This window comes from Suillus subaureus (genome assembly GCF_016647635.1).
Source record: "Suillus subaureus strain MN1 chromosome Unknown BJ212scaffold_5, whole genome shotgun sequence".
Taxonomy (NCBI): Eukaryota; Fungi; Basidiomycota; class Agaricomycetes; order Boletales; family Suillaceae; genus Suillus; species Suillus subaureus.
This window is the reverse complement of record NW_024538561.1, coordinates 1,507,104-1,532,908: the sequence shown is the minus strand read 5'-3', so window position 1 is coordinate 1,532,908 and position 25,805 is coordinate 1,507,104. Positions and strand designations below refer to the sequence as shown.

General features: G+C 47.6%; 10 protein-coding genes across 10 annotated transcripts; 7 read left to right on the top strand and 3 right to left on the bottom strand.

The window, feature by feature from the left end:
* Nucleotides 1-8: 8 nt before the first annotated feature.
* On the top strand, nt 9-2,746 carry BJ212DRAFT_1574743 (DUF254-domain-containing protein). The gene is made up of 12 exons (XM_041342117.1): nt 9-446; nt 497-553; nt 601-667; nt 720-909; nt 972-1,086; nt 1,143-1,285; nt 1,342-1,423; nt 1,477-1,820; nt 1,874-2,058; nt 2,111-2,222; nt 2,272-2,684; nt 2,738-2,746. The coding sequence occupies exons 1-11, from the start codon at nt 104-106 to the stop codon at nt 2,434-2,436; spliced, it is 1,803 nt and encodes a 600-aa protein (XP_041197288.1). The 5' UTR covers nt 9-103; the 3' UTR covers nt 2,437-2,684; nt 2,738-2,746.
* On the top strand, nt 2,739-4,824 carry BJ212DRAFT_1574742 (NADP-dependent oxidoreductase domain-containing protein). Its single transcript, XM_041342116.1, has 6 exons — nt 2,739-3,143; nt 3,206-3,566; nt 3,624-3,774; nt 3,835-4,208; nt 4,264-4,641; nt 4,720-4,824. The coding sequence occupies exons 1-5, from the start codon at nt 2,902-2,904 to the stop codon at nt 4,354-4,356; spliced, it is 1,221 nt and encodes a 406-aa protein (XP_041197287.1). The 5' UTR covers nt 2,739-2,901; the 3' UTR covers nt 4,357-4,641; nt 4,720-4,824.
* A 1,514-nt stretch (nt 4,825-6,338) lies between these two features.
* Nucleotides 6,339-7,221, top strand: BJ212DRAFT_1331141 (uncharacterized protein). Its single transcript, XM_041334750.1, has 4 exons — nt 6,339-6,657; nt 6,712-6,853; nt 6,909-6,998; nt 7,060-7,221. The coding sequence occupies exons 1-4, from the start codon at nt 6,522-6,524 to the stop codon at nt 7,112-7,114; spliced, it is 423 nt and encodes a 140-aa protein (XP_041197286.1). The 5' UTR covers nt 6,339-6,521; the 3' UTR covers nt 7,115-7,221.
* Nucleotides 7,222-7,916: 695 nt separating this feature from the next.
* BJ212DRAFT_1477288 (uncharacterized protein) lies at nt 7,917-9,139 on the top strand (the record flags this gene model as incomplete). The annotated part of the gene is made up of 2 exons (XM_041339524.1): nt 7,917-8,275; nt 8,329-9,139. 2 exons carry the CDS (start codon nt 7,917-7,919, stop codon nt 9,137-9,139), a joined length of 1,170 nt encoding a protein of 389 aa, XP_041197285.1.
* A 576-nt stretch (nt 9,140-9,715) lies between these two features.
* BJ212DRAFT_1477287 (uncharacterized protein) lies at nt 9,716-10,306 on the top strand (the record flags this gene model as incomplete). The annotated part of the gene is made up of 1 exon (XM_041339523.1): nt 9,716-10,306. One exon carries the CDS (start codon nt 9,716-9,718, stop codon nt 10,304-10,306), a length of 591 nt encoding a protein of 196 aa, XP_041197284.1.
* Nucleotides 10,307-12,019: 1,713 nt separating this feature from the next.
* On the bottom strand, nt 12,020-14,561 carry BJ212DRAFT_1263607 (Metallo-dependent hydrolase; the record flags this gene model as incomplete). The annotated part of the gene is made up of 9 exons (XM_041330358.1): nt 12,020-12,198; nt 12,251-12,656; nt 12,710-13,073; nt 13,138-13,483; nt 13,547-13,675; nt 13,815-14,019; nt 14,068-14,109; nt 14,162-14,308; nt 14,370-14,561. The coding sequence occupies 9 exons, from the start codon at nt 14,559-14,561 to the stop codon at nt 12,020-12,022; spliced, it is 2,010 nt and encodes a 669-aa protein (XP_041197283.1).
* A 201-nt stretch (nt 14,562-14,762) lies between these two features.
* Nucleotides 14,763-15,674, top strand: BJ212DRAFT_1296817 (Emopamil-binding protein; the record flags this gene model as incomplete). The annotated part of the gene is made up of 6 exons (XM_041332508.1): nt 14,763-14,912; nt 14,967-15,069; nt 15,130-15,313; nt 15,363-15,447; nt 15,509-15,522; nt 15,575-15,674. The coding sequence occupies 6 exons, from the start codon at nt 14,763-14,765 to the stop codon at nt 15,672-15,674; spliced, it is 636 nt and encodes a 211-aa protein (XP_041197282.1).
* Nucleotides 15,675-16,075: 401 nt separating this feature from the next.
* On the bottom strand, nt 16,076-16,561 carry BJ212DRAFT_1263479 (uncharacterized protein; the record flags this gene model as incomplete). Its single annotated transcript, XM_041330350.1, has 3 exons — nt 16,076-16,122; nt 16,175-16,270; nt 16,324-16,561. 3 exons carry the CDS (start codon nt 16,559-16,561, stop codon nt 16,076-16,078), a joined length of 381 nt encoding a protein of 126 aa, XP_041197281.1.
* Nucleotides 16,562-18,943: 2,382 nt separating this feature from the next.
* BJ212DRAFT_1477283 (uncharacterized protein) lies at nt 18,944-23,467 on the top strand (the record flags this gene model as incomplete). Its single annotated transcript, XM_041339522.1, has 11 exons — nt 18,944-19,403; nt 19,463-19,698; nt 19,747-20,751; nt 20,802-21,322; nt 21,372-21,518; nt 21,569-21,863; nt 21,910-22,191; nt 22,241-22,622; nt 22,673-23,020; nt 23,070-23,144; nt 23,199-23,467. 11 exons carry the CDS (start codon nt 18,944-18,946, stop codon nt 23,465-23,467), a joined length of 4,020 nt encoding a protein of 1,339 aa, XP_041197280.1.
* A 387-nt stretch (nt 23,468-23,854) lies between these two features.
* BJ212DRAFT_1445057 (uncharacterized protein) lies at nt 23,855-25,407 on the bottom strand (the record flags this gene model as incomplete). The annotated part of the gene is made up of 8 exons (XM_041338048.1): nt 23,855-23,916; nt 24,038-24,292; nt 24,512-24,605; nt 24,632-24,810; nt 24,837-24,963; nt 25,011-25,087; nt 25,214-25,301; nt 25,363-25,407. The coding sequence occupies 8 exons, from the start codon at nt 25,405-25,407 to the stop codon at nt 23,855-23,857; spliced, it is 927 nt and encodes a 308-aa protein (XP_041197279.1).
* Between the last annotated feature and the right edge of the window lie 398 nt (nt 25,408-25,805).

Genomic DNA, 25,805 nt, shown 5'->3' with positions numbered 1-25,805 from the left:
AGGGGTCAGTGTTCTGCCGCGGTCAGTACTACTCAGGCGACAAGCTTAGTACAAATTTTGTTTCTTGTGTGACTGACACAATCAGTTTTGCCTGTGGACCGTCATGACCTCAGCACGGTCTCAGACAACCCCATCGTCCCCTCATAATTTGGTCATCCCACCAGTATTACACTCCCCTCCATCACTTTCAAATATCAAAGATCACCATTTCAGCACAGGAAACCTATCCGTGACCACGCCGGGTCTTGAAAGTTCAGCATCATCAGTAACAAATCTTGATTTGAATGATGGTATTCTTGTCCATGAGGTGGACCCAGAGGTGGACACCACCCACAGCGAAGATACCACTGCAGTCGGTCAGATAGATGATGTAGCTGACGAAGAATCCAGGAAGAACCTGCGTGATCATCTACGGCGGACTTTAAGTGTTCAGAGGGAGAAATCAGGTCATTTTTATCTTGATTAGTGCATACTAGCACTTCTGAGAGTATTGCAGACGCAAAGCGAAAAGCTGATGGATCTCTAGAAATCAGTCCCGTGTCTCCTGACACAAGTGAGTAATATCACGACATATATTCATGTGTCTCAAATTTGGCGTAGCTCTTGAAGGACATAGACCTCGAGAGTACTTTGTACTCACGGACGCTGGAAAACCTGTATTCACTAGGTGAGGCTATTGGCCCACTCAGTGAGGTCCAATCATCATTATCACCTGTTAGTCGCCCTGCTGGGCAGGACGCTGAGAATTTGTCCTCTATCATGGGTATAGTTCAAGCGCTTTTATCAGTCTTCCTCGACGATGGCGATAAGCTACGCTGCATAAATGCTGGAAGGTTGCGGATAACCTTCCTGCTTCGGTCCCCCCTGTATTATGTCTGCGCGTCATCGTGGGGTGAGCCAGAGTCGGTCGTGAGTAGTGGCCTCGTGTTTTGAATATTCATTCGTGACTCGTTTAATTATGAATAAGGAAGGCTCGCTCACACCTCGAGTATCTACATCTACAAATACTGAGCATTGTCACGGCATCTCAACTACGACGCATCTTCGAGCGTCGCACGAACTTTGACTTGCGCAGGTTATTAGACGGTACGATAATTCATCTCTATTATTCCTTGAATTTTTTGATCTTGTCCAAAAAATAGGTTCAGAACCATTTATGTTTTCGTTGTTAGCTCGAATGGAACTCGATCTTGCAATGGCGACTTCTTCCTTGAATTGTCTACAATTGGACCAAAGCTTGCGAGCGCGTGTTGCCGAAGCACTGGTACCAACATCAAAGATGAAGGTCCAGCCTTTTTCCACACGTGAAAGGTCGAAGTGTTAATGGGAATTTGGTTTCAGGATACCCTCTACATCATTTTAGTTGCACGGGGTCAGGTCATAACATTGGTGCGACCTAAAAAGCATTCAATACACCCTGCTGGCACGTGCCATTTCTTTATCCTGATGTCTGACTTTCATGAATGCTTGTTGCAGATATACACATTCTCGTCAATACCGTTTATTCCCCGTCTATTATCAACTCGCCTGCATCTGCCTCATGGATTCCAGTTTGTCTACCGAAGTTCAACCCTGCTGGTTTTGTCAACGCGTATATCACTTTTTTACATCGCCCTGATGCAGACCATAAATCTTATCAGAGGACAGCACCCGAGAACAATGAAAGTGCAGATACCACTGGCGCTAGCCATGTTACTGAGAACAGTCAAGGTACCACTTCAAGGCACACCATCATAGAAGATTCTGGCATCGGACTTGTGTGCATCAGCGGCGGGGGAGAGTTCGAGACCGTGCGAGCATGGTGCGACATTGTCACTCAGGTGTGCTAGACTGTTTACCATAAACACATTCGTGTGGCTGAAATTGACCCTAGAAATTGAACGATGATGGATCCCTCGATGCGCTGGCCAGAGCTGTCGACACCGGGAAAACAAGCTACTTTGCCTCCCAGCTGGGGATACCTGGATTGCGTCACTTTGTTTATAAATCAAGGTCGCATGTTCAGATTACCTTACCGGCTTTCGAGGAGCCTTATGATACCCTCGACGCGAAGCGAAGGTAACCGATCTGAGAATTCTTCATTTACAGCGCATTTAATTGAAGAAAATAGGATTGTCACATTGTACCAGATCGTACATGACGCCATACATGCAAAATCTGGGCAAACAGGAAACCTCAAGCTGCAATACATTCGTACGGAGAAGGAAATAGTCATGGGTTGGGTAAGTATTTAGCTGCTCAATACCGCTTGGTCTGATCTCGTGGCTTCAGATAACGCAACCGTTTGAACTGTATGTGGTTTTATCGCCGCGGTTACCCAAGGCTGCGGTGATCAATGCAGCGAACGCAGTTACTCGGTGGGTGAAGAAAGAAGAAGGTACAACTTTTCTTGAGGGATGCCCCGGTCTTTTAATTGTACTGGATGGACTGTACTGATGAGACGATACCCCTTTCAAACGTCATTCATTCGCGTTGGGTGTTCTTCGGTTGATGCACCTTATGACTACGAGATCTGTGGCCCATCAGGAATATGACGCGTTCATTCTGACCCCTTTATACATTTTATGTAATGCGATGCGTGTTAGCCTGTCTTATACATCTTCGTGACAAACCGGCAGCTGCGTGAGTAACATAGAGCATGACTCGATACCCCGGATCCGGAGTGGGGTTAGCTAGGGTTAGCGGTATGTGTCTTTATAATGTGTCTTTATAATATTGGCTCACTCCGATTCTCCAGCTTGTGCGGCACAACTTACTCAGAAAACTGACGCGTTTCTCTGGCATCATAACGATCACACGATGGTGCTGACGAAGTGCCAGACAGGAAAATATGTATAAAATGCTGCCAGCCTTGAGAGAAACTGCAGGTCAACAACATCAGCTCTACTTAACTCTACAATCATGTCTAATGAAAGAATTGCGCTCTGGGAACCGATTCAAAAGCCATCATCTAGGCTAGGGCGATATCGCGTATTATCCCCTCATGCCGGCGTCCATGTCTCGCCCTTGCAGCTCGGTGCCATGAGCATCGGTGACAAGTGGGAGAAGTTTGGGATGGGCAGTATGGACAAGGCATCCTCATTCAAGCTCCTCGACGCCTTCTACGATGCTGGGGGAAATTTTATTGACACCGCCAATAACTAGTGCGTGTTGTATCGCAGTCATATTGAATTTGTTGTTGCTGACATATCTCGCAACCTCTCAGCCAGGATCAAAGCTCTGAAGAGATCATCGGAGAGTGGGCAGAGGAACGAGGGATCCGTGACCAGCTTGTGATCGCTACAAAGGTAACATTGGGATTCGGTGAATATATTTCGATGCTGATGCATCTATATTCAAGTACACGACCGGTTACCAGCGCGGCAACGACGTCATTCGCCAGAAGGTATCATATACCGGTAACAACAGTCAAGTCAATGCACCTGAGCGTTGAGGCCAGCTTGAAGAAGCTGAGGACTTCATACATCGATATTCTGTACGTGCACTGGTGGGACTGGGACACCTCTGTCGAAGAGGTCATGAACGGTCTGCATGTACTAGTACAACAAGGGAAAGTGTTGTATCTCGTGAGTGTCCTCGTTTCTATGCTGACAACAAGACTCGTTAACATGTATCGCTGGCAGGGCATCTCGGACTCTCCTGCTTGGGTGGTGTCCAAAGCGAACCAGTATGCTCGGGATCACGGAAAAACACCGTTTGTGATCTACCAAGGTGCTTGGAACGTCATGCTTCGGGATTTTGAACGAGATATTATACCAATGGCTCGCTCTGAAGGTAAATCAACCTCGTTCCTCGCGATGTGGTGCCTTCAACTTACACTTCACGCACGCACAGGTCTTGCGCTTGCCCCTTGGAACGTCCTTGCCGGTGGTAAACTTCGAACCGATGAAGAAGAGGAGCGCCGCCGGCAGACGGGAGAGAAAGGCCGCACGCTCACAAATCCCAATTGGGAACGCAACGAGACGGAGAGAGTGATGAGCGCAGCACTCGAGAAGGTCGCCAAAGAAGTCGGTGCGAAGCACATCACAGCTGTGGCTATTGCATATCTTATGCAGAAGACGCCCTATGTGTTCCCGATTGTTGGTGGGCGAAAAGTGGAGCAGTTGGAGGCCAACTTGGAGTCTCTGGCGATTTCGCTAACACCCGAGCACGTGAAGTATTTGGAGAGCATTGTTCCATTCAATTCTGGGTTCCCCTCTACATTCATCGTAAGTCTGATCGGCGCTGTGTTGTGTCAGATTACTGAAATCTGATCCCATTCAGGGTGATGGCAAGCAATACAACTATCTGTTGGGCCATACTGCATATTTGGAAAAGCAGCCACAAGAGCAGGCCATAGTTCCAGACGTCGATTAGTACGGCACCGCTTGTAATTTGCACATGATTTGAGGCGTAGCACGCTCCGGTATTCTAAGGTGAAATGCAATGGTACAATGCGTGTGTACCTTATTCCTGAAGCCGACGGGTCGATGAAGAACATTTGAGCAGCTTTTGAACTGGGATGCCATATGCTTGGACGACCGCTCTTGCGGCGATCGCCACAGATATCACCACTTGTGGTAGAATGCCTTTGGAACATGCCGCACGCTCTAACACCCTTCATCCTTTTTCCTTTGAGGCTTGTCCGATGAAGGGGCAGCGCTAAGTTTACATCATTTTAGCGAACCGGAAAGCTTGGGCAATGCATGTTTAATGGTGGTTGCAACACAATCAACTCACGTTGGTTTCACTCGGTCAGACGAGATTGTAAGCGCATTTAGCGATGAACGATAATAAGTTGCAATGAATAAGCAGTGAACAAGCTTGATGGAATCAAGAACTACAGCGTATGAGTGGTGTTTAAGTTCTCGGCATCACGTTTTCGGTAAATCATCTTCCCGAACGCCCGTAAGTCTGAAAAACTTTCTGAGGAAAAGCCGAAGTTATCGCGAGGCGTGAAAGTGAGTTCCTTTTCATGGACAGACTGTCGCATAAATAAGAGGTTTCGGCACATTGACTGGGCCTAGTTAAAATAGACATGCGAGGATCTATACATCGCAAAAATGTTGTCAGTAGGTTTCGAACCAACTCCAAGAGAAACAGATTTGGACTCTGTTGTGGTAACCATTTGGCTAAGACTAGTTAGATGGAACTCTGAGTAAACCATTCATGAGTCACTGTTAAGGTGTGTTCCGATAGAAAAAGACCTGTCATCCAGCAGGTTTCAAAACTGCACGATCGAAGAGAAACAGATTTTGATTCTGTTGCGGTAACCACTTGGCTAAGACCAGTTAAGACAAGTATCCGACGAAACCATCCATGGGTAAATGTCGAAGTGTATTCCGATAGGGAAAAAAACCTTGTCGTCGGTGGGTCTGACGGATTTTGACTCTGTTGTGGGAACCGCCTGGGTATAAGACCAGTTAAGATGGACCTCCAAGGAAACCCTCCAAGGAAACCATCCATGAGCGAATCTTCAAGGCATATTCCAATAGCACAAAAAAACTTGACAACGGCAGGTTGCGAACCTGCACTGGCACCATCCAAGAGACAGATTTAGATTCTGTCGCGGTAACCACTTTGGCCAGGACGGAGTTGACATAAACCTCCGAGGAAACTATCCATGAGCGGATCTACAAGGCATGTTCCAATAGAAGAAGAAAAAGTTAATCGGCAGGTTTCGAACCTGCACAGTCCAAGAGAAACAGATTTCGATTCTGTTGTGGTGACCACTCAGCGAAGACCAGTGACATGATCATCCAACGAAACCATACATGAGTGAATGTCAAGGTGTGTTCCGAGAGAAAACTTGCTGGCAGGTTTCGAACCTGCGCAATCCAAGAGAAACAGATTTCGACTCTGTTGTGGTAATTACTTTGGCCAGGATGAACCTCCGAAGAACTGTCCATGAGTGAACGTCGGAATCCACACTACCCAATATTTCTAATCTGTGTTGGCGCCAGTTTGCTATGACTACTCAAGATAGACCTTCAAGTGAAGGATCTATCGATGAGTGGATATTCAAGGCGTGATAAAAAGAAAAAGATTGTTGAGCAGGTTTCGAACCTGCAACCGTGACAGATTGTCCTGCTGGTGAGTGCCACGCTCACCACTTGGCTAGCCTCCTATAGGAGGACTGGTCGAGATAGACGTCTGCAGTACGAGTCGAAGAACAGTATGCATTGACAGTAGAATCTCATAGGATTAGTAATCATTTGCCAACGAAAAAATTAAAAATCGGACCCAGAGCTGCTAATAGCTATTAATTCTCACGGGGTTAAAAAGTGGGATCGTACAGCCATAATTATGATATTGGCCTTGTAGCCATCAGAAGTTCAGAACATAGTGATCGATAGAATTAAAGCTCTAGATCTGTTGTTCTGTCGTCAAGTCAGTTTTCCTGTTTGTGTCGACATCCCCGAGTCGGTTAGCGTGACGTCGGTCGCCGTCACATGAAAATCTTCCTTTTTAGGACCAACTCGGGATAAACCAATGTTTTCATTTCCTTAGCTGTCCGTTGCTGTCCTGTTTCCTTGAGCTCGATGTTTAGAATTTCGTTGTCCAAGGTTCCATTGTCTCGCCCTGTCTTCCCTTCTATTCAAAATGCTCAGAGTAGAACGGTTGCTACAACAGTGAGGTGTAACGTTCCGCGGAGGGCTGACATTCCGAGTCCAAGAGGTCTGATTGACAGATACCTGCTTTTACTTGTTATACTTACCAGCTTAGCGCCAGGCAAGATATCTACGCCGCAAGACTTTCTTAAAGCCATTGGTCGTTCTTCAGAGACCAAAATAACCATAGACAGCTGGGACGCGTTCTGGCGTACATCAGGATGGGATATGAAGAATGCTGGTTTGAGCATCCAAGACCGGAGGTCCGTAACTCTTTGCCTATGTTGTTTCTTGCCAGTGCATCATACACAAATGCAGGTATATTCTTTGGTGCATGGAAAAGTTCAGGCAGAATCAACCGATAGAAGGGTTTGCCCATGAGGAGAGACCCAAGAAGAAAATACGGGGGTACGTACAGCTTTAATTTCCAATAAGACCTGTCCTTTGTCTGATAAGTATTGTTGATTAGTCGAGGTCCCGCTGTTCAATTCGGAAAGCGTATTCGCTCGCGGAGAGATCGGTAGTTCCGTACCGTACTTCAGCATAATACCGCTCAGATCTTTTCTTCATTACACGCATATTCTGAATTATTTGACGACCTTTGTTTAAATCGCGTTCAAATCGCTGTCAACAGATCGGTGACTCTCTCAGGGTAAAATCTTAAGGCCAGAGTTACCCTTTGTTGGTCCAGACAATCTCCCACGAGGCATACTGGAAGTCTCAGGCGTTGGGAGCTTTCTCGACCCCACGTTGCAGTGCACGCGTTCAGAAGTCAAGCTCAAATAGGTTTTGATCGATGATCATTGTCCACTTGCTGTGTAGGATACAGTGGTCCCGCCCGCAAGTCGGTTGTACTACACCCTAATATCGACAATCAAGTACACTCGCCATCTGCGTGAGTGTGCATGGTATCTGTTCAACCTCCGGAATCAAATTCAGGGCTATGCCCTTTGTTTTGCTCTCAACGACAATTGTGAGGAACCCACGTGGCAACCAGGGCGTACCACACCGAATCATCACATTCCCACCGTGGTTGAACCATCTTATCTTGATCTAGCCGAGCGTCAATTTTTGAGGACCCTTTTGTTCTGTTCCGAGAACCGAGGGAGTGGGTACTAGGGGTCTATATTCGGGCGATCCCTGGAGCGAGGCTGCCTCGATGTGACATACATCGAGGGTTGAAGGTCGGAGTTATTTGAAAGAACAAAACGAGGTTCGGTAAGCCGAAGTTGAGACATGAAAGAAAGAAATCTATATAACGCGTCCAAGTTAACGGCCAGTGCAAATCTACCTTACCCTAATCCCTGCGCACAAGTTTACTTCGCCATGACGTCCGCTATCATCTATCGTCGTCAGTCTATGGCGACTCTCTACGAGAAACTACGCGCTCAAGACGGGGAAGATCACATGGCCTGGCTTGCCGAAGTTACCGCCGAGTTCGACACAGAAGACAAGCCAGAACATTTTGTTCCTTCTGTCCCAAGTCCACCTTCAGTTATTTCATCTGGTTCATCTTCAGCCTCGTCTTCACCTCAAAACTCAACAACTTCTTTGGACTCTAATGATCAATCCGAAGGCGAATCCGACTCCGCCTCTGATTCGGACTCGGAGATCGAACACATTGATAATCCAGATGGGATTCTCTTTCAGAGTTATGACCCTATCCAATATGACCCCTCAGACTTGTATGTTTTGGGTCAATGTCATGACAAGTCATTCTTCTTATGCTCGTTCACAGCCTGGCCCAGAATCTTCATCCAATCGTGGATCTTCCTTATATCCCTCCCGTCGAGCTCGAGTACAATCCTCCACTCAACTTTGAGTACGACGTGGAATCCCAAGCCGCGCTTACAATGGAACCCACTCCCCCATCTTTCTTTGTTCCGCAACCGGCTCCGCAACCCGCGTTCCCTACAGTAAACAACTCCCTGCCATTTATGACGCGCTCCACTCGTTCTGTCCTCAAGCGTAATGCTTCTGTTGCACTCCACGATTTGGGGGAGGATGCTGATGGACAGAGTGATGCAGACGAGACGGATGACGAATATGTTCCGTCATCTTCGCGTAATCCGAAGAAACGTCGTCGCTCCACGCGTCATTCCAGTGTATCTTCCCATATTCCCACCTATACCACCACCCAATACGTATCGCCTCCCGCAAAACGACTTCGCGCTGCCCCCCTCCCGCGAAACGCACAAGCCATCCCTGGCAGTACTCCCAACTTTACAAACAAATCCAACCCTTGGGCATGTCCCTATTGCAAGTGGGTTCAGCGCAATCATCGTACCCCTGACCTTAAACGACATATCCGCACGCATACGCGTTTCGAGAGACCCGCGCAGTGGGTCTGCTGCGGCATACCCGCTGAATCGGCTGCAATCTACAACGTTCCGCCCAACGCGACTCCCTACATTCACAACGGCAAACAAATGATTGGAGGATGCGGGAAGGAGTTCAGCAGACGGGACGCGCTCAAGCGTCATCTGGGCAATGACCATATCTCTTGTGTGGGAGATATCGACGCGTTCGCTAATGTCTACGATGATTAATTACGAACTTGTGAAATGATCAGGTTTGTGATGGCTGTCAAGATAATCTGATAGGTAAGATCTATGCACGTTTTTGTTGTGAAACAGCTCGCTCATGATTTTGCACAGCATCTACTTACATGTATTATCAAGTACTTTATCATACCCTGGACACAGCGCTTATCTCTCTTATATCTGGAACTCAAGTGTCACCCTTCTACCCCAGCTACTATTGCACCATCTTCTCTGTACATTGCTTGTTGCATTTTCTTAACTTTGTCAGAATGCTGGTATTGCCGTGCGGCGTGTATGTACTTATAAAACAACCATCAATCACTCCCCTATCCGGTTGTCACGTCAAGCACTAGTTATATTTTCTCCGTCAATTAGCAGCAAGGTACTGGCAAGCGAACTCGAGAAGTGGTAAGGGACGCAGTGGACTATTACACATTGTAGGGTGACTCAGAGTAGTAGCCTTCGTACACTCCGGTAAAGCTCGCTCAGACCGGCTAGAGCTATAATACAGGAAACGCCACCCACAACATGTAGGACACACGTGGCCACAGGCTTCGGCATTGGGAGCAGAGTTCAAACGTTATGCCTGCCCTTCGACTATCACCTCACCGTCGTCGCTCTGCGCGACTCCAAGCCTTACAAACACTTTCTCAAAGGAGCAAAAAGACTGTAGAAAAAATGCAAGGACCCATCGTTCGCGGAAGAGGTGGCAAGGCTCGATACACCAGCATGGGCCCGGGGTCACTCAAAGTAGCCTCTCGCCGCTCTTCAAGGTCCAAACCTGCATTGGTTGCGTCAGCATCGTCGGCACCTCCATCAAGGTCTACGATGTCCCCTGCTAATTCCTCACCTGCAATCAATGAAGAAATTGAAAACACGCAGTCGGACGTGATCACTGAGGAAGAACTTCGAAGCGAGTGCTACATGGCTAAGTACCATCTCACTGAACAAGTTAACCAACATCGGTTCCTGAAAGCTGAGCGTGCAATTGATCATGCTGAAGCTGCTGCCGCACATAAACGTGCCCCGGAGGCTAAGGATTCCGAGATACGCCTTTGTGAAGCAGAGACGAAGGTGCATAATGCGTTGGCGCGTGCACATGCAGAGGAGGCAGTGACATTACGCCTCAAGATCGAGTACGCTCGCCTCACTAGTTCTAGCTCTGGGTCTTGAGTTTCTGCTGTGGTTTTCATTCGTCCTTATTTTATGCTCACCTTCATGGCAGTGTGTAGATGCTGCTTATTCCTTGTGTCTCTGTGGGGGCATGCAGATTTTCGTCGAAGTTTCTTATCCTCCTCTGTCGCTCAGACTCCTCCTTCTGTCTCCTCTCCAGCCACGCAGATGTAGCCTCTCCCCAGCACTCAGCCTTTGCTTCCTCTGGCGTTTATTATCTTGCGGGGACTTGGTTTTTTTTGCAATTTCATTGTAGCTATTCATTACATGACACGGTTCCATTTTCTACATGTACGACTACATATTGCATGCTTCGCAAATCCTAAGTGTCATTTGATTAATGTCCAACGTCGTGCCGATGCGCGCTGAGTATTGCTCAGCTGTTTCTTTCAGCCTTACCTGGGTTTTGTTCAACTCTAGCCGAGCTTTACCGAAGTTTCATTTTTTACTCTGGGTCCCCCTTATAATAATATAGATAACAGGATGATATCAACCCCGTATCTGTCTCAAACGCGGTAGTCGCAAGACGTCTGAGTCAATGGAAGGGCTTGCTCCATCTCGGTCCGCCGCGTAACATAGTACGAAGAGCATCACCGCGCCTTATCATAGGAATGGCCGAAGCCTGCAAAGCGCGGTGAGCTGGGAACCTGGATCACACCATCAACAATTTAGTTCGATTCTTTCTACAGCCAGTCCTGTGGTTCATGGAGGCACGCTCCAACGGCGGTCCCGCCCCTGAAAGCCCTAGTTATGGTGCCCGCTTTATGGCTGTGGATAGAGCGTGAAGGCCATGAAAGAATACCAGGGTTGTATGGAGTGATCCACCCTCCACATTCAAGCTTCATATGCTCATACATTAGTCTTTCAAGCTACCTGACATAATGTCGCGAAGTAGCAAAGGACGAGAGATGCGGATGGGCTGAGTGGTAGGACGGGAAGAGGCACAGGACGTGGTGACTGTGGATGAAATTCAGGTGAGACGGGGGAGGATGGACGAATTAGGGTGAATGCATGCCCTATATGCACTGCGCCGTCCTGATTCCACAGCTAGCGTCGAAACGTTGAGGCTTGACCTTGTTCGGAGCAAGGATATCCTCAGTCCAACCTTTTTGGGGCGCTCAACGTTGTCTGCATCCAGTAAGTCGGAAAACACATTCAGAACTGCTGCGAGGACGTACCTCATAAACAGGATTTACTACCTACCGAAGCTAAGGAGGTCAGTGCCGATTCAATTATTGTTGTTCAATAGGTCAAACATACTGCCATCAGGTGGGCCCTCTGAATGTTGATCGTGGAGACCCAGTGTTCCGAACCACAACCACTATGGTCAGAGGTCGACTCAGAAGAGTCATTTTAAAAGAAGTTTTTGTACTGGGGAAACTGCCGACTGGGTCGGCAGAAACCTTGCATGGCCTATGCCACCACCGTAGCTGCCGCGATGCGCATTACTACGCTCGTTTCAAGTGCCAACACTCATGACGTTAGAGGAACTTACATTCCAAGAGTGTTCACACAGGAAAGAGTCGCATTTAGACTCAGTACTGGACAAACCAAACATTTATTCTGAGTAAAGATTCATCGTACATCATTTGCAACACATGCTACGCATGGCAAACTGAACGTGTTGAATTTGAATGGATATCTAAGGAACAAACGATGCAATCAGTTTATAAACCAAGAAGCTCAGGACATCCATACCTGTACATGGAGGAGTTATGCGCGCTCTAGAGCATTGTTCACATCCAACTTCTGCCCTTGTATCCAAACGTCACGCCTATTCCGTTCGTCTCCAATGCACCACCACTTCTCCAGTATACCCAATGTAATACCTGACTGTGGCTCAAAGAAATCGAGCGCACCTACTCCCTTATTGCTTTCTTTGTACAGTTCGACTGCGGCACCATTCGTTTAGGGGTTATTTTTTGTAATGATCATCCAACTCACTGCATTGGGCGTCAAAAGGAGCGCCAACTTGGAAGACTCCACATGAAAGGCCGAGTGCAGTAGCCCCTCCCCTGGTAGCCAAATACAACGCGTCTTTCCAATCGATTGCAAGAGACTGTTCACCACCGCTCAGTTTTCTTGTACCGTCTCTGATCCTGGAGACAGCCACGGCCTGCCGCATGCTGTTCATGATATCTATGCTATATCCACCGGCAATATCCGTGCCAAGACCGACGGGTACGCCGAGGTCCAACGCTTCACGGAGCGGGAACGGCTTTTCTGAAAAATACGAGTTCGAGAGAGGACAATGTGCCACTGCGGAACAGCTGCCAGCCATACGTGACAACATGTCTGTATCCAAGAATGTGCAGTGGGCTTGAACAGTTTTCTCTGTGAGTAAATCGAACTAGGATTTGAACGTTGTCAGCCCAGTATTCATCGAACGCGAGAATTACTCACGTTGTCAAAAACGTCGATATCGTCTTTATGACGTTCGCTCAAAACCCACTGCACTTCTTCGTGAGCTTCCGCCAGGTGACTTTGAATTCGTACTCCTTTGTCACGAGCGAGTTTTCCGAGCCCTTGCAAAAGCTCATCCGAGCACGTTGGTACGAACCGCGGTGTGATCACAGGTTCAACGAGACGTCTATGTGGTTCGTAAGATGAAACCAAGTCACGACAGCCGTCGATAAATTCCTCGGCAGAGTGTAATGAAGATAAAGCGGAAGGCTCCACGTAGGAGGGCCGGGACGAGATATCCATTGACAGTTTCCCCACGAGCGCTCGTATACCGATGGTTTGCATGGCTTCTGCAAGGATTAAACTGTGATTCTTTCAAATCAGCACGTCCGTTTGCGACATGATGTTCCCGTTAAGTTTGCGCTTACTTCGCTGTGTTGTTAATCGTCCCGAACAACAGAACTGCGCCAGTTCCGGCGTCTCTTAGACGCTCTGCGAGACGTATATAAACTGCCTTTGCCAATTCTGGTTGGCTGTCTAAACTTTCTTCAGATTTGAACGCATACTCATTTAGCCACTGCATCAGAGGAAGATGGAGACCAGTTCCCTGAAACAGGAACTGGGGCGCATGGAGATGCAGATCGCAGAATGTCGGAAGCAAAAAACCTCCTGAAGGTATGATTGTGGTAGATATATCGATTTTTGCCAGAAATTCCACAGAGGCTTCGGAATCAGCAGGTCCTACATAAGTTATGAAACCTTGGTGATCCACAACTAAGGCATGCGCAGATGGATTAGTATGTCTCGAGGATCGTACGATAAACACTAAATCCTCACGTAAAATATGATCTTCAAGAACTTGAAGTTGCCCCAATGAAGGGCAGTGAACCAGGGTACCTTTGAAAGCGCTCGCAATCGTCATGGTAGTCGACAAACAATGATGATGTTCGTGACTATCCCGATGTACTGGTCTGAAGATGATAAGATCTTGACCCTTCGTATTACCCATTGCGGCAATTAGCCGGAACCACGTGTATAATGCTCAACATGAAATGGTCCACGGCGAGTTCCGTTCATGTTTCAGAGCTCTCTACTCTACAAGCACTGTTCCGCAACCAATCTATCGTTACATCCTCTAGATGGTCGTCGAAGTCTCCAAATTTCTCGTGAAGATTATGGTCGCGAACAAGGGCAATTGCACGTGAAGGTGAATCAGCTTTGGCCAACAAGAAATTTGATCCCGTTGTGAACGCAGGACTTTGCGCTATGCATGGCCTCCAGAATGACGTGGAAGGCTGTGGTAGATAGGGCTATCGCGTGTCAGACAGCTATGAGTCATGATAATGGCTTAAACATACGAGTAAAGCTGGATCTCCTGTTCCCAACTTGTCGCCGTCAATCTTGAAATGAGAATTAGACAGTTTCCCAGCTGTGGTCTATCCATCTACTCACAACAAATGCTACTGCATCGTTAAACTGATCGCGAATTTTCTGTGCAACCCGCTCGCCGACAGGCGCAAGAGCGGTGTCATCTAGCCTCTCGCTTGCTTGATAGTACCCCACTAGAGTCATCTCTCGTGCTTCAGCATGCCCTTTCGCCTAGAAACGTTACTGTCCGTTAGTATCATGACGAAGGTCGCGTTGAAATGGAATGACGTACCAAATCAAGTCCGATCTCCATCATAGGACTGAGGCTTGTCCAGTGATGGAGCAGTGGGATGACATCCTCTATCACAACCACGTCCGAGGCTTGTCTACCAAGTAGAACACCGTTCACTGGCAGATGGGGATGTTTCGCCGCATGAAAGAATATCTTAAGGTACGCGTTTTCAGAAAGAGAGTAGGACACCATCGTGACGGTCGTCTTTCGGACGTCTTTCGAGAGTTCTACCGGGATTTATAATCAGTGTGACGTGTCGCTGGACGCAATCAGAAAATTGAGCGACAATCGTGTCTGCTACTTACTAGTAGTAAGTGCTTCAATAAAAGTACAGTGGAAAGAAAACGTGGGAGAAGTTCGCCATTACGCTTCCTCACACAATCACACTATACCATGACCTCCGATGGCCCAGGGATATTCACCGCGACCTCAGCGTACTCTCTAGCTGGGGTGGCTGCCATGGCCTTCATTGCCACCACTGGTGCGAAGGTTTTACTGCCGAAGAACGCGCGCTGGCAGGATTCATTTACCTTCATCTGGCTGGTTCGTTAGTCTACTTGCACATTCGGCCTCATTTGACCGTGACAATGTCGACAGGCATTTGATGCATTGATTCACTTCTCTTTTGAAGGATCATTCCTATACCTCTCGACCTTTGGCAGGACCGTGAACTCCAGTGTGGGGCCATTTGCTGAACTGTGTGAGTGATCTAAGCTCGATGCTGGTCTTCAATCCTTAAACCGGATAATTACTTATCCAGGGAAGGAGTATACCCGTGCGGATGCACGATGGGGTGTTTCTGATCCTACTGTCGTCTCCCTGGAGATTTTGACGGTCCTAGGTGCGGCACCTATGTGCTGCTACATTATAAGGCAAATTGTTAAGGACGATCCTGCCCGTCACTATTGGATCATCGTCCTGAGCACCGCTGAGCTATATGGCGGGTACGTATGTTGTTGCAAGTGACCTTGAAGTTAGTGACCCCATTTTCAGGTGGATGACGTTCTGTCCGGAATGGTTGACGGGAAGCCCAAGTTTGGATACTTCTAACCCGCTCTACCTCTGGGTTTATCTTGTCGTAAGTAATCCCCGTTCCATACTTTGACTGTAATTGTCTCAACTGATTTCCACTGCGACAGTTCATGAACGTCATGTGAGTGTAGCCGCAAGATTTTATCGTCGTCAATTCTAATGATCAATTTCAGCTGGGTGGTCATTCCAATCTGGCTGATGTGGGATTCGTATGGACACATTGCTGGCTCACTGCGCCGCGTGCAGGCAGTCACAAAGACCAAAAAGAACTGAACCCCCAGCACTATTAATATACTCAGTTGGTACCTATGTCGTCCATATCTTGTATCTATTGCCTTGCGTGGTCTACCTCAGATTGCTTTCCTATTGATGTTAAGTCAGATGATCGTGAAGACTAGTCGTGCGTTGAAATACGATTCGCGAACCAAGCACGATGTAAGTAACTAATAGTCCATATAACGTGTACTGAAGAAACCCAGCTCTATGTTTTAGGAGGGAAAGAAGTTTATTTCTGCTTCAGCAGAATCAAGCGCAAAATAAGGCGTAGGGCATCAAGTCCGTGATGAAGTAAAAAAAAAAAGCAAAGCTAAGTCCATATGCATAGAGTCCATGTCAATGTCCATCCTGGGAGCCAAGTCCGCCCGAGTTTAAGCTTGAAGGCCCGGGGCACAAGCTTAGACGATGGCGAACTCTGGAGAAGCATTTCCAGAGTCACCGAACACTGAAAAACATGTGTAAGAAATACGCCCAACCAAATGACAAGCGATACATACAGACAACGATAGCATTACCGCGAACCGTGGCGTTCTCAGGAACAGTGACTGTAACCCCACCGCTGATGATGGGGAAATTCACGGCGAGGGGATGCTCTGGATTGTATTTCAACAACAGTATTTAGGACATAGTTACGAAATGAACGTACTGATATCCAGGTTCTCTGAATTGTTTTCCATGTACCCAAGCAACAGGAGACCAGTAGAATTCAGCTTCTCCTCAGGGATGTTGTTAGTCGCCCAGGTCACGGTCTGCGTGGAACCACTGGGCCATATTGTGAACTGAGTGGGAGAAAGGATGGTAGGGCTCCAGGCGAGCAGCTCAACGGGATGGACGGGTGCAGCGGTAGCAAATGCCAACAAAAAGGCAGAAAAAATAGAGAACATCGTGACTGGTGCTGAACATTCTGAAATCGAAGTCGTGAAAAGGAGTGGGATGTGCTGGGCGGGCAGTTGGCCTGGTTTCAAGGCTTGTACTTAAATTTAACGTGTCGATGGAGAAAACGGGAAGACTGAGTAGCAAGAGTTGAGGCAGAGTATTTATATATGCGCCGAGAGGCTTGGCTCTATTTGCTGTAGCCACCGTGTGGGTCCGATTGAAACATACATATGATCGAAGACGTAAGGAAGATCTTGTTAAGAAGCTGCATGTAACAAGACCTCTGCAGGCCAGCATGCTCGGACTCTAAGGAGGGACTGATCATTCTTCAAAGTACTCCATGCAAAATCCTGGGCAAACCTGGCACCCATAGTATTATGGAGAAGTCTATTGAGCCAGCCACGGTCACGGTAAGGAACGGTGGCGGCTACTAGCGGCCGGGGCTATAGTCGGGCCATCGAACAATTCTCCCGTAGGCAGACTAAATAGAAGGAAGATAGTCGTTCCACATCAATTGCTGGTACACTTCATCCGCTGTAGCCTGTGAGTCCTAGTGAAAGTTATCAAAAAGTTATCAATGTCGGACACCGGATACCGGGTTTACACTTCACCCAGCGGAATAGCTATCACACAAGATTTTGAGACACATCCCATGAGTGATCCATCCCACGATCCGACGTACTGCTTCGCCGCGCTAAGCAGAAGACCGCGGACAGGAACTAACGCGCTGCTCACAACAAGGTCACGTGTATTTACACGTGACTTATCACGCTGCGTCGACTATTAGTCTATAAACACAGCAAACTCATGAGTTCAGCCACATCCACATCAAACATTCACTCCCGGAGTCCAAAATTTAACGGCTGAGTCAAGTCTGGGGGGATTTACTGCTGTTTTTACAAGTCCATCACTGATGTAAAGCGTAAGTCCATATCCATCTTCACTTTTCAAGTCCGTGTATATCCATCCTGAGAAATGAGTTTGACAGAGCTTGAGGCACAAGTTTATACAATAGCACACTCGGGAGAAGTAATTCCAGAGTCACCAACCAGTAGAAGCGCATGTAAGGAACGCACCAAACCAAATGACAAGCAACACATATAGGCAACAATAACGTTGTCGCGAGCTATCATGTCACCAGAGACAGTGATCAAGAGCTGGCTATTTGATTTTAGGAAATCCACAGCAAGGGGGTTGTCTGGTTTGCTTTCAAAAACAGTATTCAGGACAGGGTTACGGAATGAGCATTCCGACGTCCAAATTCTCGTGACCATTTGCACGTATTCCGATAGGAGATCATTGGTAGAATTCTGTTCCTCCTCAGGAATGTTGTTGGTCTCCCGGCCCAAGGTCCGTGGGGCCACGTCACCAAATCGACTTTTGGGAAGGGCTGGTGATCTGAAGCCTCCAAGCAAGTAGCGACGGGTTGGATGGATGCGGCAGTACCAGAAAGAAAGATGGCAGAAGGTGGCAGGGCAAAAAACATATAGATATCGTCATGGCGCAAAATATCCTGAAGTCTAGAAGTTATGAAAACAAGCGGGGGTGTGGTATGAGTAGTTGGACTGCTCTTGCACTATGGGCTGGGGGTTGTCGTGTCGATACAGAAGATGAGACGATCGAATAGTAAAACCTGAACTTTAGGCAGAGAATTTACACATGCCAAGAGGTCGTATTTGAGACTCGTTTCCTAATCCTTATTGTACAGTGTTTTGTGTGGGCGTCAAATTTGACTCGGAGTTTGACCATGGTCTGTCCATACTAATATGGCTGAAGACCGCTTGTTAACAAGGCAAATTTAACGAAATCTGCGCTGCAAGCAGAGGCAGCAGGAATCCAGGATAGACTAATCTCACTGGCAAGCCGCAATATGATTGTCAATAAATGATCTTTATACAAAACCTCGTACCTATTGTACTGCGCGATGGCAAATTTCATGCACGGTAACAGGCTTTTCAACGCCAACTCCATTCAACATGTCGAACCGTGGACTGACGCTGTCAGTAAGTGATAACAGACCACTCACTCTGGCTCAGTCCGAGTTTGAACTCCGACTGTCACGACTCACAGCGAGCAATAATAAGTCATCGCATCACGTGTATTCCACGTGACATGTCACATCGTGTTTCATATGGCAAATAATCACACGATGTATTGACTCAACTAGGTACTAGGCCAAGGCTGGGCTGCTTGCTGCCAACTTGTTCTGTATCCGCGCATCTTCTATAGCTATTATTCGGACTTTGAAAAGACAGCCTCTTATCTAGGGCTGCGCACCTGCAGTTTACTGGCTCATTCTCGCCTTTTTCAATCGAGAACTTCGACAAGCTCACCATGTTCATTGTTCTAATCCCAGTGCTTGTGGACATAGGAGCTTACACCTTTACATCATGACCGGAGAGCTGACGCGATTTGCCCCGGGTCATATGAACCCCTTGCACGACACTACATATCTTACATCTCCTCTGGAATCCATCGTAAACTCATTGGAACCTAATTCCCTCCACTCCAACCATGACTTACTGGATGCATACAACACCTTCTCAAATAGAATCAGGGCTGAAGCTCAAGAGCTTCAGCAGAGCTCTGCTTCACTTCCTGCCTTGGAGTCCTTACGCGCCAAAGCACCTGGATTTAGTCAAGCTCTAAGGCGTGACCTTGCCCTCGCACACATCGATCCATTTATACCTCCTCGGGCCCTCACTTCCGGGGAATCGCTATTATCAGGGCCCCGACAATCAACTGCCGATGTGGTCAAACATGCGGGGGATTCATCTGCCATTTGCCAGCAGGCCCTTTGCGCCCTGTCTGACATTTTCAGATTCCATAATTTGTATTCATTGTTTTCTGGTATGTGAGCTGTGCTGTGCATCCGAGACTAATCATCGACACGAGTCTGCATGTACCAGGTTCCGATATCTCGAGTCTTTTAGCCGAAATTCTCAACATTACACACTCTCGGCGACTACCAATTCTGAACAGCGCGAAAGTGTTCTCTCTTGCGTTGTGGATCCTGGGTTCTCAGCGCTTGCCGGAAGGTTTGTTATCATCACAGGCGTCAGACATAGTTTCCGTCCTCCGCAGCACATTGTACACTCAACCTATTGGGCAGCAATTCGCTCAGCATACAGAGGACGGCCTCAAGGTTTGAAAGCGACTTTTCGATATGAATCTTTGTTGACAAAATGCATAGGGCGTATGCCACCTTTTGGAATTCTACCCAACAACGTTCTTCGTTCATGCAATTCAGCAGCTACCTTTGGTCCTCTCGCATTTGCTGTGTAATTCTTATGCTGTCCGCCTTCAAGCTGTACTAGTTCTAGGGAGAATGGCTCTCAGTTTGTTGAACAGCTCCTTCGATATCTCCCTTGATCACCGCAAAGTCATCTCAGACTTCGTTCTAGACTTCCTGGACAAACAATGGCCCAAAACAGCTTCAACACAGATCTCGGAGTTTCACCACATTGCCAAGGCAGCCATAGCTGCGGAGGAGAAATCCGAACTTGTTGAGGGACCCGTTTGGCTTTTGTCGATGATGTCTTCCCTCGTCATCCTCTCCGATCACTGTTTATTTTCTCACTCCGACACATTCAAATATTTTATGCAGCTCGCTGTACTGGGCTATGCACATGTGAGATCTGTGGTTCGGGGATTGGCTCAACGTCTCTGGTCATGCCTTGCCATTGCGTTTACAAGGATACCTGACCAAGACATACGAACCAAAGAAGCTGTCTTTCTCTACCTTGATCGAAAACCTCTAAGTGACGTAGGAATCGCAGTTGTTACAATGCTCCTGAATACGTCAGCCACGCCATCATCGTCCTCATCTGAGCAAATTACATCCTTTGACGCGGTATCTAGAGCCCTCACCCTTGTGCACGATATGGCACACGATTCCGATAAACGCATCTCTTCTGACGGTCTTTCGCTTCTTCACAAGCTCATGGGCGGAGTGGGCGCTCCCGCACCGTCTACTCCTGGCATGACTACGAGTTCACCCAGGTTACCCACGTCATTATTTGACGGCAGCTTACTCACTGGCAAATGGGATCGGTCTACACTCCGTTCCATCTATCCCTCTTCACTCACGGAGGTACGGCATCTATCCGAGGGAGAGATTGTTCGCCACCGAATACGTCTGCGCTCCATATGGTTACACCTGGCTCAGTCACGGATTTCGTACGAAAGTTGCTTGCCAGTTCGTATTTCCACACGTGCCATAGTCATTGACTGAATATCGCTCCGCAGCCCAAATTGATCGAAATCTGGCAGTCTCTGCTCTTAGCAGAGTCACAACTGACCCAAGCATTCCATCACGCTATTTCGGCGGATCTCGCGGAAGAATCAGCACTCGTCATCGCTGGCTTTATCCCACAGACCCCAGGGAATTCCGAGGAACCAGATTCTACGATATTAATGACGGCTCAAGTTCGTGCACTGGCTGCTATCACGCAACTATGGTCTATGATGAAAAACGCCTTCACTCCAAAATGCATATCTATTGCTGCGAAGATCATCCTGACGAATTTATTAAAGCACGATTTTCGTCTCAGTGACAAGAGTGTGCTGGATCGGTGGAGCAAGCTCTGTGCCGACCTCATTGTTGCCGCTATGCCCTTGTGGACCCAAGAGCTTTTTGCTATGAGCTCCTCGCAGGTAACAGAAACTATCGCACGACAATTGTGGTCACTTGTAGCGCAGTCGCTGATATCACAGTCCGAAATATCCTGTTGGCTGGACACAGTGAAACTTCTCGTCGTTCCTTTGGGGTATGTTACCCGCATTGTCGTCTTGAGATCATATTAAGAATCTTTTTAGGTCATGGACGATGTCTGACGTGGAGTTAGATGTCTGGAACTCATTGCTGCAGAAGACCCTCACTTCTGCGAGTCAGGCTTCTACAGAATTATCAACTGTTATCGACGCTATCGCTCAGGCTGTGTTACCAGTGGCATGTGTGGACCGGTAAGAACCAACCATGAGATGTAGAATCACTCAACTTATTTTCTACATAGCATGATATTTTTGCAAATCCCTCTGTCACACCTCTTGTCTTGTTTCATCCCTGATGCGAGCTTGTGTCCTCCGGATTCGTTATTAAGCATCGTCAACTCTGTTTTGAAGGGCACTTACAAGACTAGTGTGGAGTTGATGAACGGCTCTCTGCAACTTCTTCACAGCATCCAAACAACCATCGTGGTTTCCTCGCCGAGTCACGTGTTGCATATCCTTGAGTCACTTCGGGCAGGACTGCAACTGTGGATTGAAGACAAAGAGGAGGTGTTGACGGAGAATGAGTTCAATCTTGTGGTCTGTCGACCTTCTGTTTGTCAGGTGACTTGCTCACTTTGTATAGATCATGCCATTGTATTCAGACACGCTCGCGGTTCTGGAACGGCATCCTCTCGGTCTCGACTTTCTGAATTCAGTAGAATTCTTTTTGGCTGCTGGGTTTTCGCGCATAATTGCGCCAGCCCTTGCACCGCTTGCGTTTGAAAGATTCTGGAGGGCAACATATCATGGGCAACATCAATTCTCTTCGAACATTCCTGCTGGCGTAATATCAGTGTTGAAGGCGTTCACTACAGTGTTCGGAGGTGACTTATTGGCCGGGTTCCCACCGGACTCACAATCAACAGTACGCTATACGCGTCATCTTGGGAGTCAGTCTCTGATTATTTAACTAGACAAGCTCCGGCTTTCCCTCTTCCCCTATCAGAGGAAATCATTCAGCCGCAGAACACCTTTCTTCTGCTGTTTTCGACGATACACATTGCGTAGAACACACCTTTGGCAACGCGACTCTACGAAGTGTATCTGTGTTGCCTTTTCACAGTGTATCTACAGTACTTCCGCGTGACCCTGCATCACTGTCTCAAGGCGACATGCTTCACAACCCGCAGAACATCCCAAGCAGCGCTGACGAAATTCCTGCATTAAACATCCCTGATTCCCGTCAGGTTGGGATAATCCCATTGAATGGACAGTCACTTTCACCACGCTTCTCTCCATTGACAAAGTCCACGCATCAAACTGGTCAAGGGTCAAAAAGAAGCCACAAATATCAAGGTCTTTAGAATCATCTTGACCCCTTTGTACCTTGAATAACCCTTTGTCAGATACCACGCCACAAAAACGACGCCGAACGATCTCAGGAACGCAGAAATCTCATCCGTCCCGCTTTATATCAGAGCCCACTACAAGTAGGCTCATGCCCCCAGTTCCCATTACTCGACTATACTCGGCTCCTATTGGACAGAGCAAGAGGGTATTTGATGGCGTTGTGCTTCCTACCTTGCGTCAGGTTGTTGCCGCGGAACGGAGTTTGGAGTTGTCAACAAGAAGTTCAGCTGAGACGTTCCAATTCAATGATCCGCACCGCTCAGTTCAAACACTCTCGATTGCATCTGATGATTCTGATGATTACGACAGCTGGGAGATTCGTTGCGCTGAGATAGGCTTCTCAGGTATGCCATCATCATACAGCCATATGTCCGCACTGATGCGTGATTACAGAAATGGAGGTCGACAATTCCCTTGCCGGAGTTCCTTGGGACTCTCTAATGGAGAGTAACAGTATTTTGCAAGAAGGTGGGATATCTTCGTTACAGTTCTTTGAGCCGCTTAATCTTGTTTAAATCCTAGGAACTATGAAAGCGCAAGCAGCACCGAGGACGGAGCAACGCTCTAAATCACAAGAAGCTAGTCAACATGTCACTCAATATCCCACACCATTGAGACGTTCAAATACTGGTTCTGGTCATCTGGATGCATTGCGCGAGGCGTACGCCGCGGTCGCTAGTGGGGGTTCTCAGATACCGGTACATGAACTGGTTCAAGCTACCAGGCTCGTCCACCAGATCGGTGCGGCCCTTTCTGAACGGATGAATAAGCAGTTTGGAGGTTCTTCATGATGATGTAGGAAGATGTATGCTTGGTGGGGATGTCCGGGTTCAGGTGACTACTCGAACGCTATCATTATTGCTCATTATTGGGACGTGTGTACGTGCACTATTATCAACCATTTAATGTCTAATACGCCTTGACATCGAGTGCTCCCGCGAAGTGAACTGTGGGATTCGGAGTTGGTCCCACTTCGTTTCTCGAAGTCACCCGAATTGAAGTTATAGCGAAGTTCGTCAACTAAACCAATTAGATGTTTAAGCGGGACAATGCAGAGACTCGATATGCAGTATGACTATGTAATGTCGAATTATGATCTTCTGCATCAATAGAAAATGTCGTAACCAACCCCTTCAAACCCTTCGCATGTGAAAGTGACGATATGGTCTTATGCCACTTCAGCCTGCGTCTACGACAAAACCGGTCAGCTCTCCTCCCAAGACACGCGCCGTAAAGCCCACTTCACAATAACAGCTAGAAGGGAATCATGAGCGCGCGATGCAACGTGCCTTCCTTCCGTACCCACTAGTAATCTATACCATATCAGTCAGATTCTTCAACCCAAAGAGTGCTCTATCTACATAGCCATTTCCTCCGGAAGACCTCTCTCTCTTCCCTTCCTCTAGCGCCATTTATTATGGTAGGATGCTCCACATTTAGAGCTGGGACGATGACACTTTCGAACCTGCTCACGAAGCGACTTCGCCATTCCCGAAGCGCTCGGGCATAGTGTGGACCTACGTTCGATACAGAGTCAACTATAAGACAGCCGCCGGAACCCTTCTCCATGGATTTAAGCAGCAGTGTCAGAGTTGGCAGAAATCCTCTAGGAAATACTGTAAATCATCGTGTCAACGTAAACTCGGGGAGAACGTGTAGTCCATCCTTACTCTATAGGTAGACAAGAATCTCAGTGTAAAACCCGATCAATGAGACCTAACTGAGTTGCTCACCCATTTTCGAATGAAATCGATTTCTGAGATGCATCATTCTAAACCTTCCGAAGGAGCGTTGTAAGCAATATTGTCAGAGAAGAAACCTGTGAACGGAAATACATACGAGCCCCCGGAATGTCAATGACTTGTGCGACGACTCCAAGTCTCCGACCCCTCCCTCGGGTTTCAACGCCAAGTCAAGGACACACCAATACTAGTATTTTGCTCAATTATCTCGACACTGATGACTCTACCAAAAGAAGCTTTCCAGCTCAGCACCATCGCACGATAATCCATGAGATGCACTGTCACTCTGTCTTGAAGTCCAGCGTCCTGGACAAGTTCCATAGCTAGCGCCTGTTGCTGGACGGAAAGTGTAAGAGTAACTATGGTTGTGCCGGGGTATGTTTGCGCAATGGCTATAGCCATGGAACCCCAGTTGGACCCAGTACGCGCTGTTCAGAGGAGATCTTGGCTTTGTCAATGATGTGTTTCAGCTTTCGGAGCTGCGCTTCATATAACGAATCCTGCGATGGAGCAAGGCAACAGTCAGCTCCTGAATCGTTCTTCGACTTTGGGATATGTTGTGTATTCAGAATTATGAGATGTTCGCCCCCACTAAAAGATTTGAGTCTGCAGCACCAGAGACAAGGTCCCCATCAAGATCGTCAAGGATAGCGCAAGAATATGACATATCTTCGGACAGGAAACCCGAGGGTTTGTCAGCCACAGGCAACAACCATGAAAGCACAAGGTATACCTACGAACATTGCATTAGATATGTCGAAATTGTACCGAGAATTGCCAAGTGTGTTTGGAAACCGAAAGACGTGATCGTGTACGGAATTGTGAAAAACCACGATGCAACAGACTCCATGCTAGCCAGATGTTGCCGATTTATCAAAAAGATCTGCAGCCAACCTCAGAACGTCATCTGGCACACACCTCAGGCGTGCAATGCGATAGCCGACCTTGAACAAAGCAACAAGGTCACTGCATTCCACCTCCCCGTACATGACCCTTTGCAGTTAATGCTTAGAGGACTTCATCGAGCCATGATCTGCACCGGGATTGTGGCAATATCACCGTACCTTCGTTAATGTCGACAATTCCCCAAGGTCTAGAATCTCGTAAACGGACGCAGCTGAAAACGATAGATTAATGCAGTACCTTGCAGGATATATCAATTATATCCTGAAGGGATGTGTCGGCATAACGCATGCAGGCCCTGCAAGACTTCATGATAACATCTCATGCGTCATCATTTATGTACGAAGTGGGTCCGGATCCTCAATAAGTTTCGATGAACCTGCCAGTGCTATCATTGTGTTTCCAAGCACAGATAAAGTGCTTCCTTGCTTGGGATGCATTGGACGACAGACTGAACAGGTTCCATATTTTTCCTTGCGCTCGA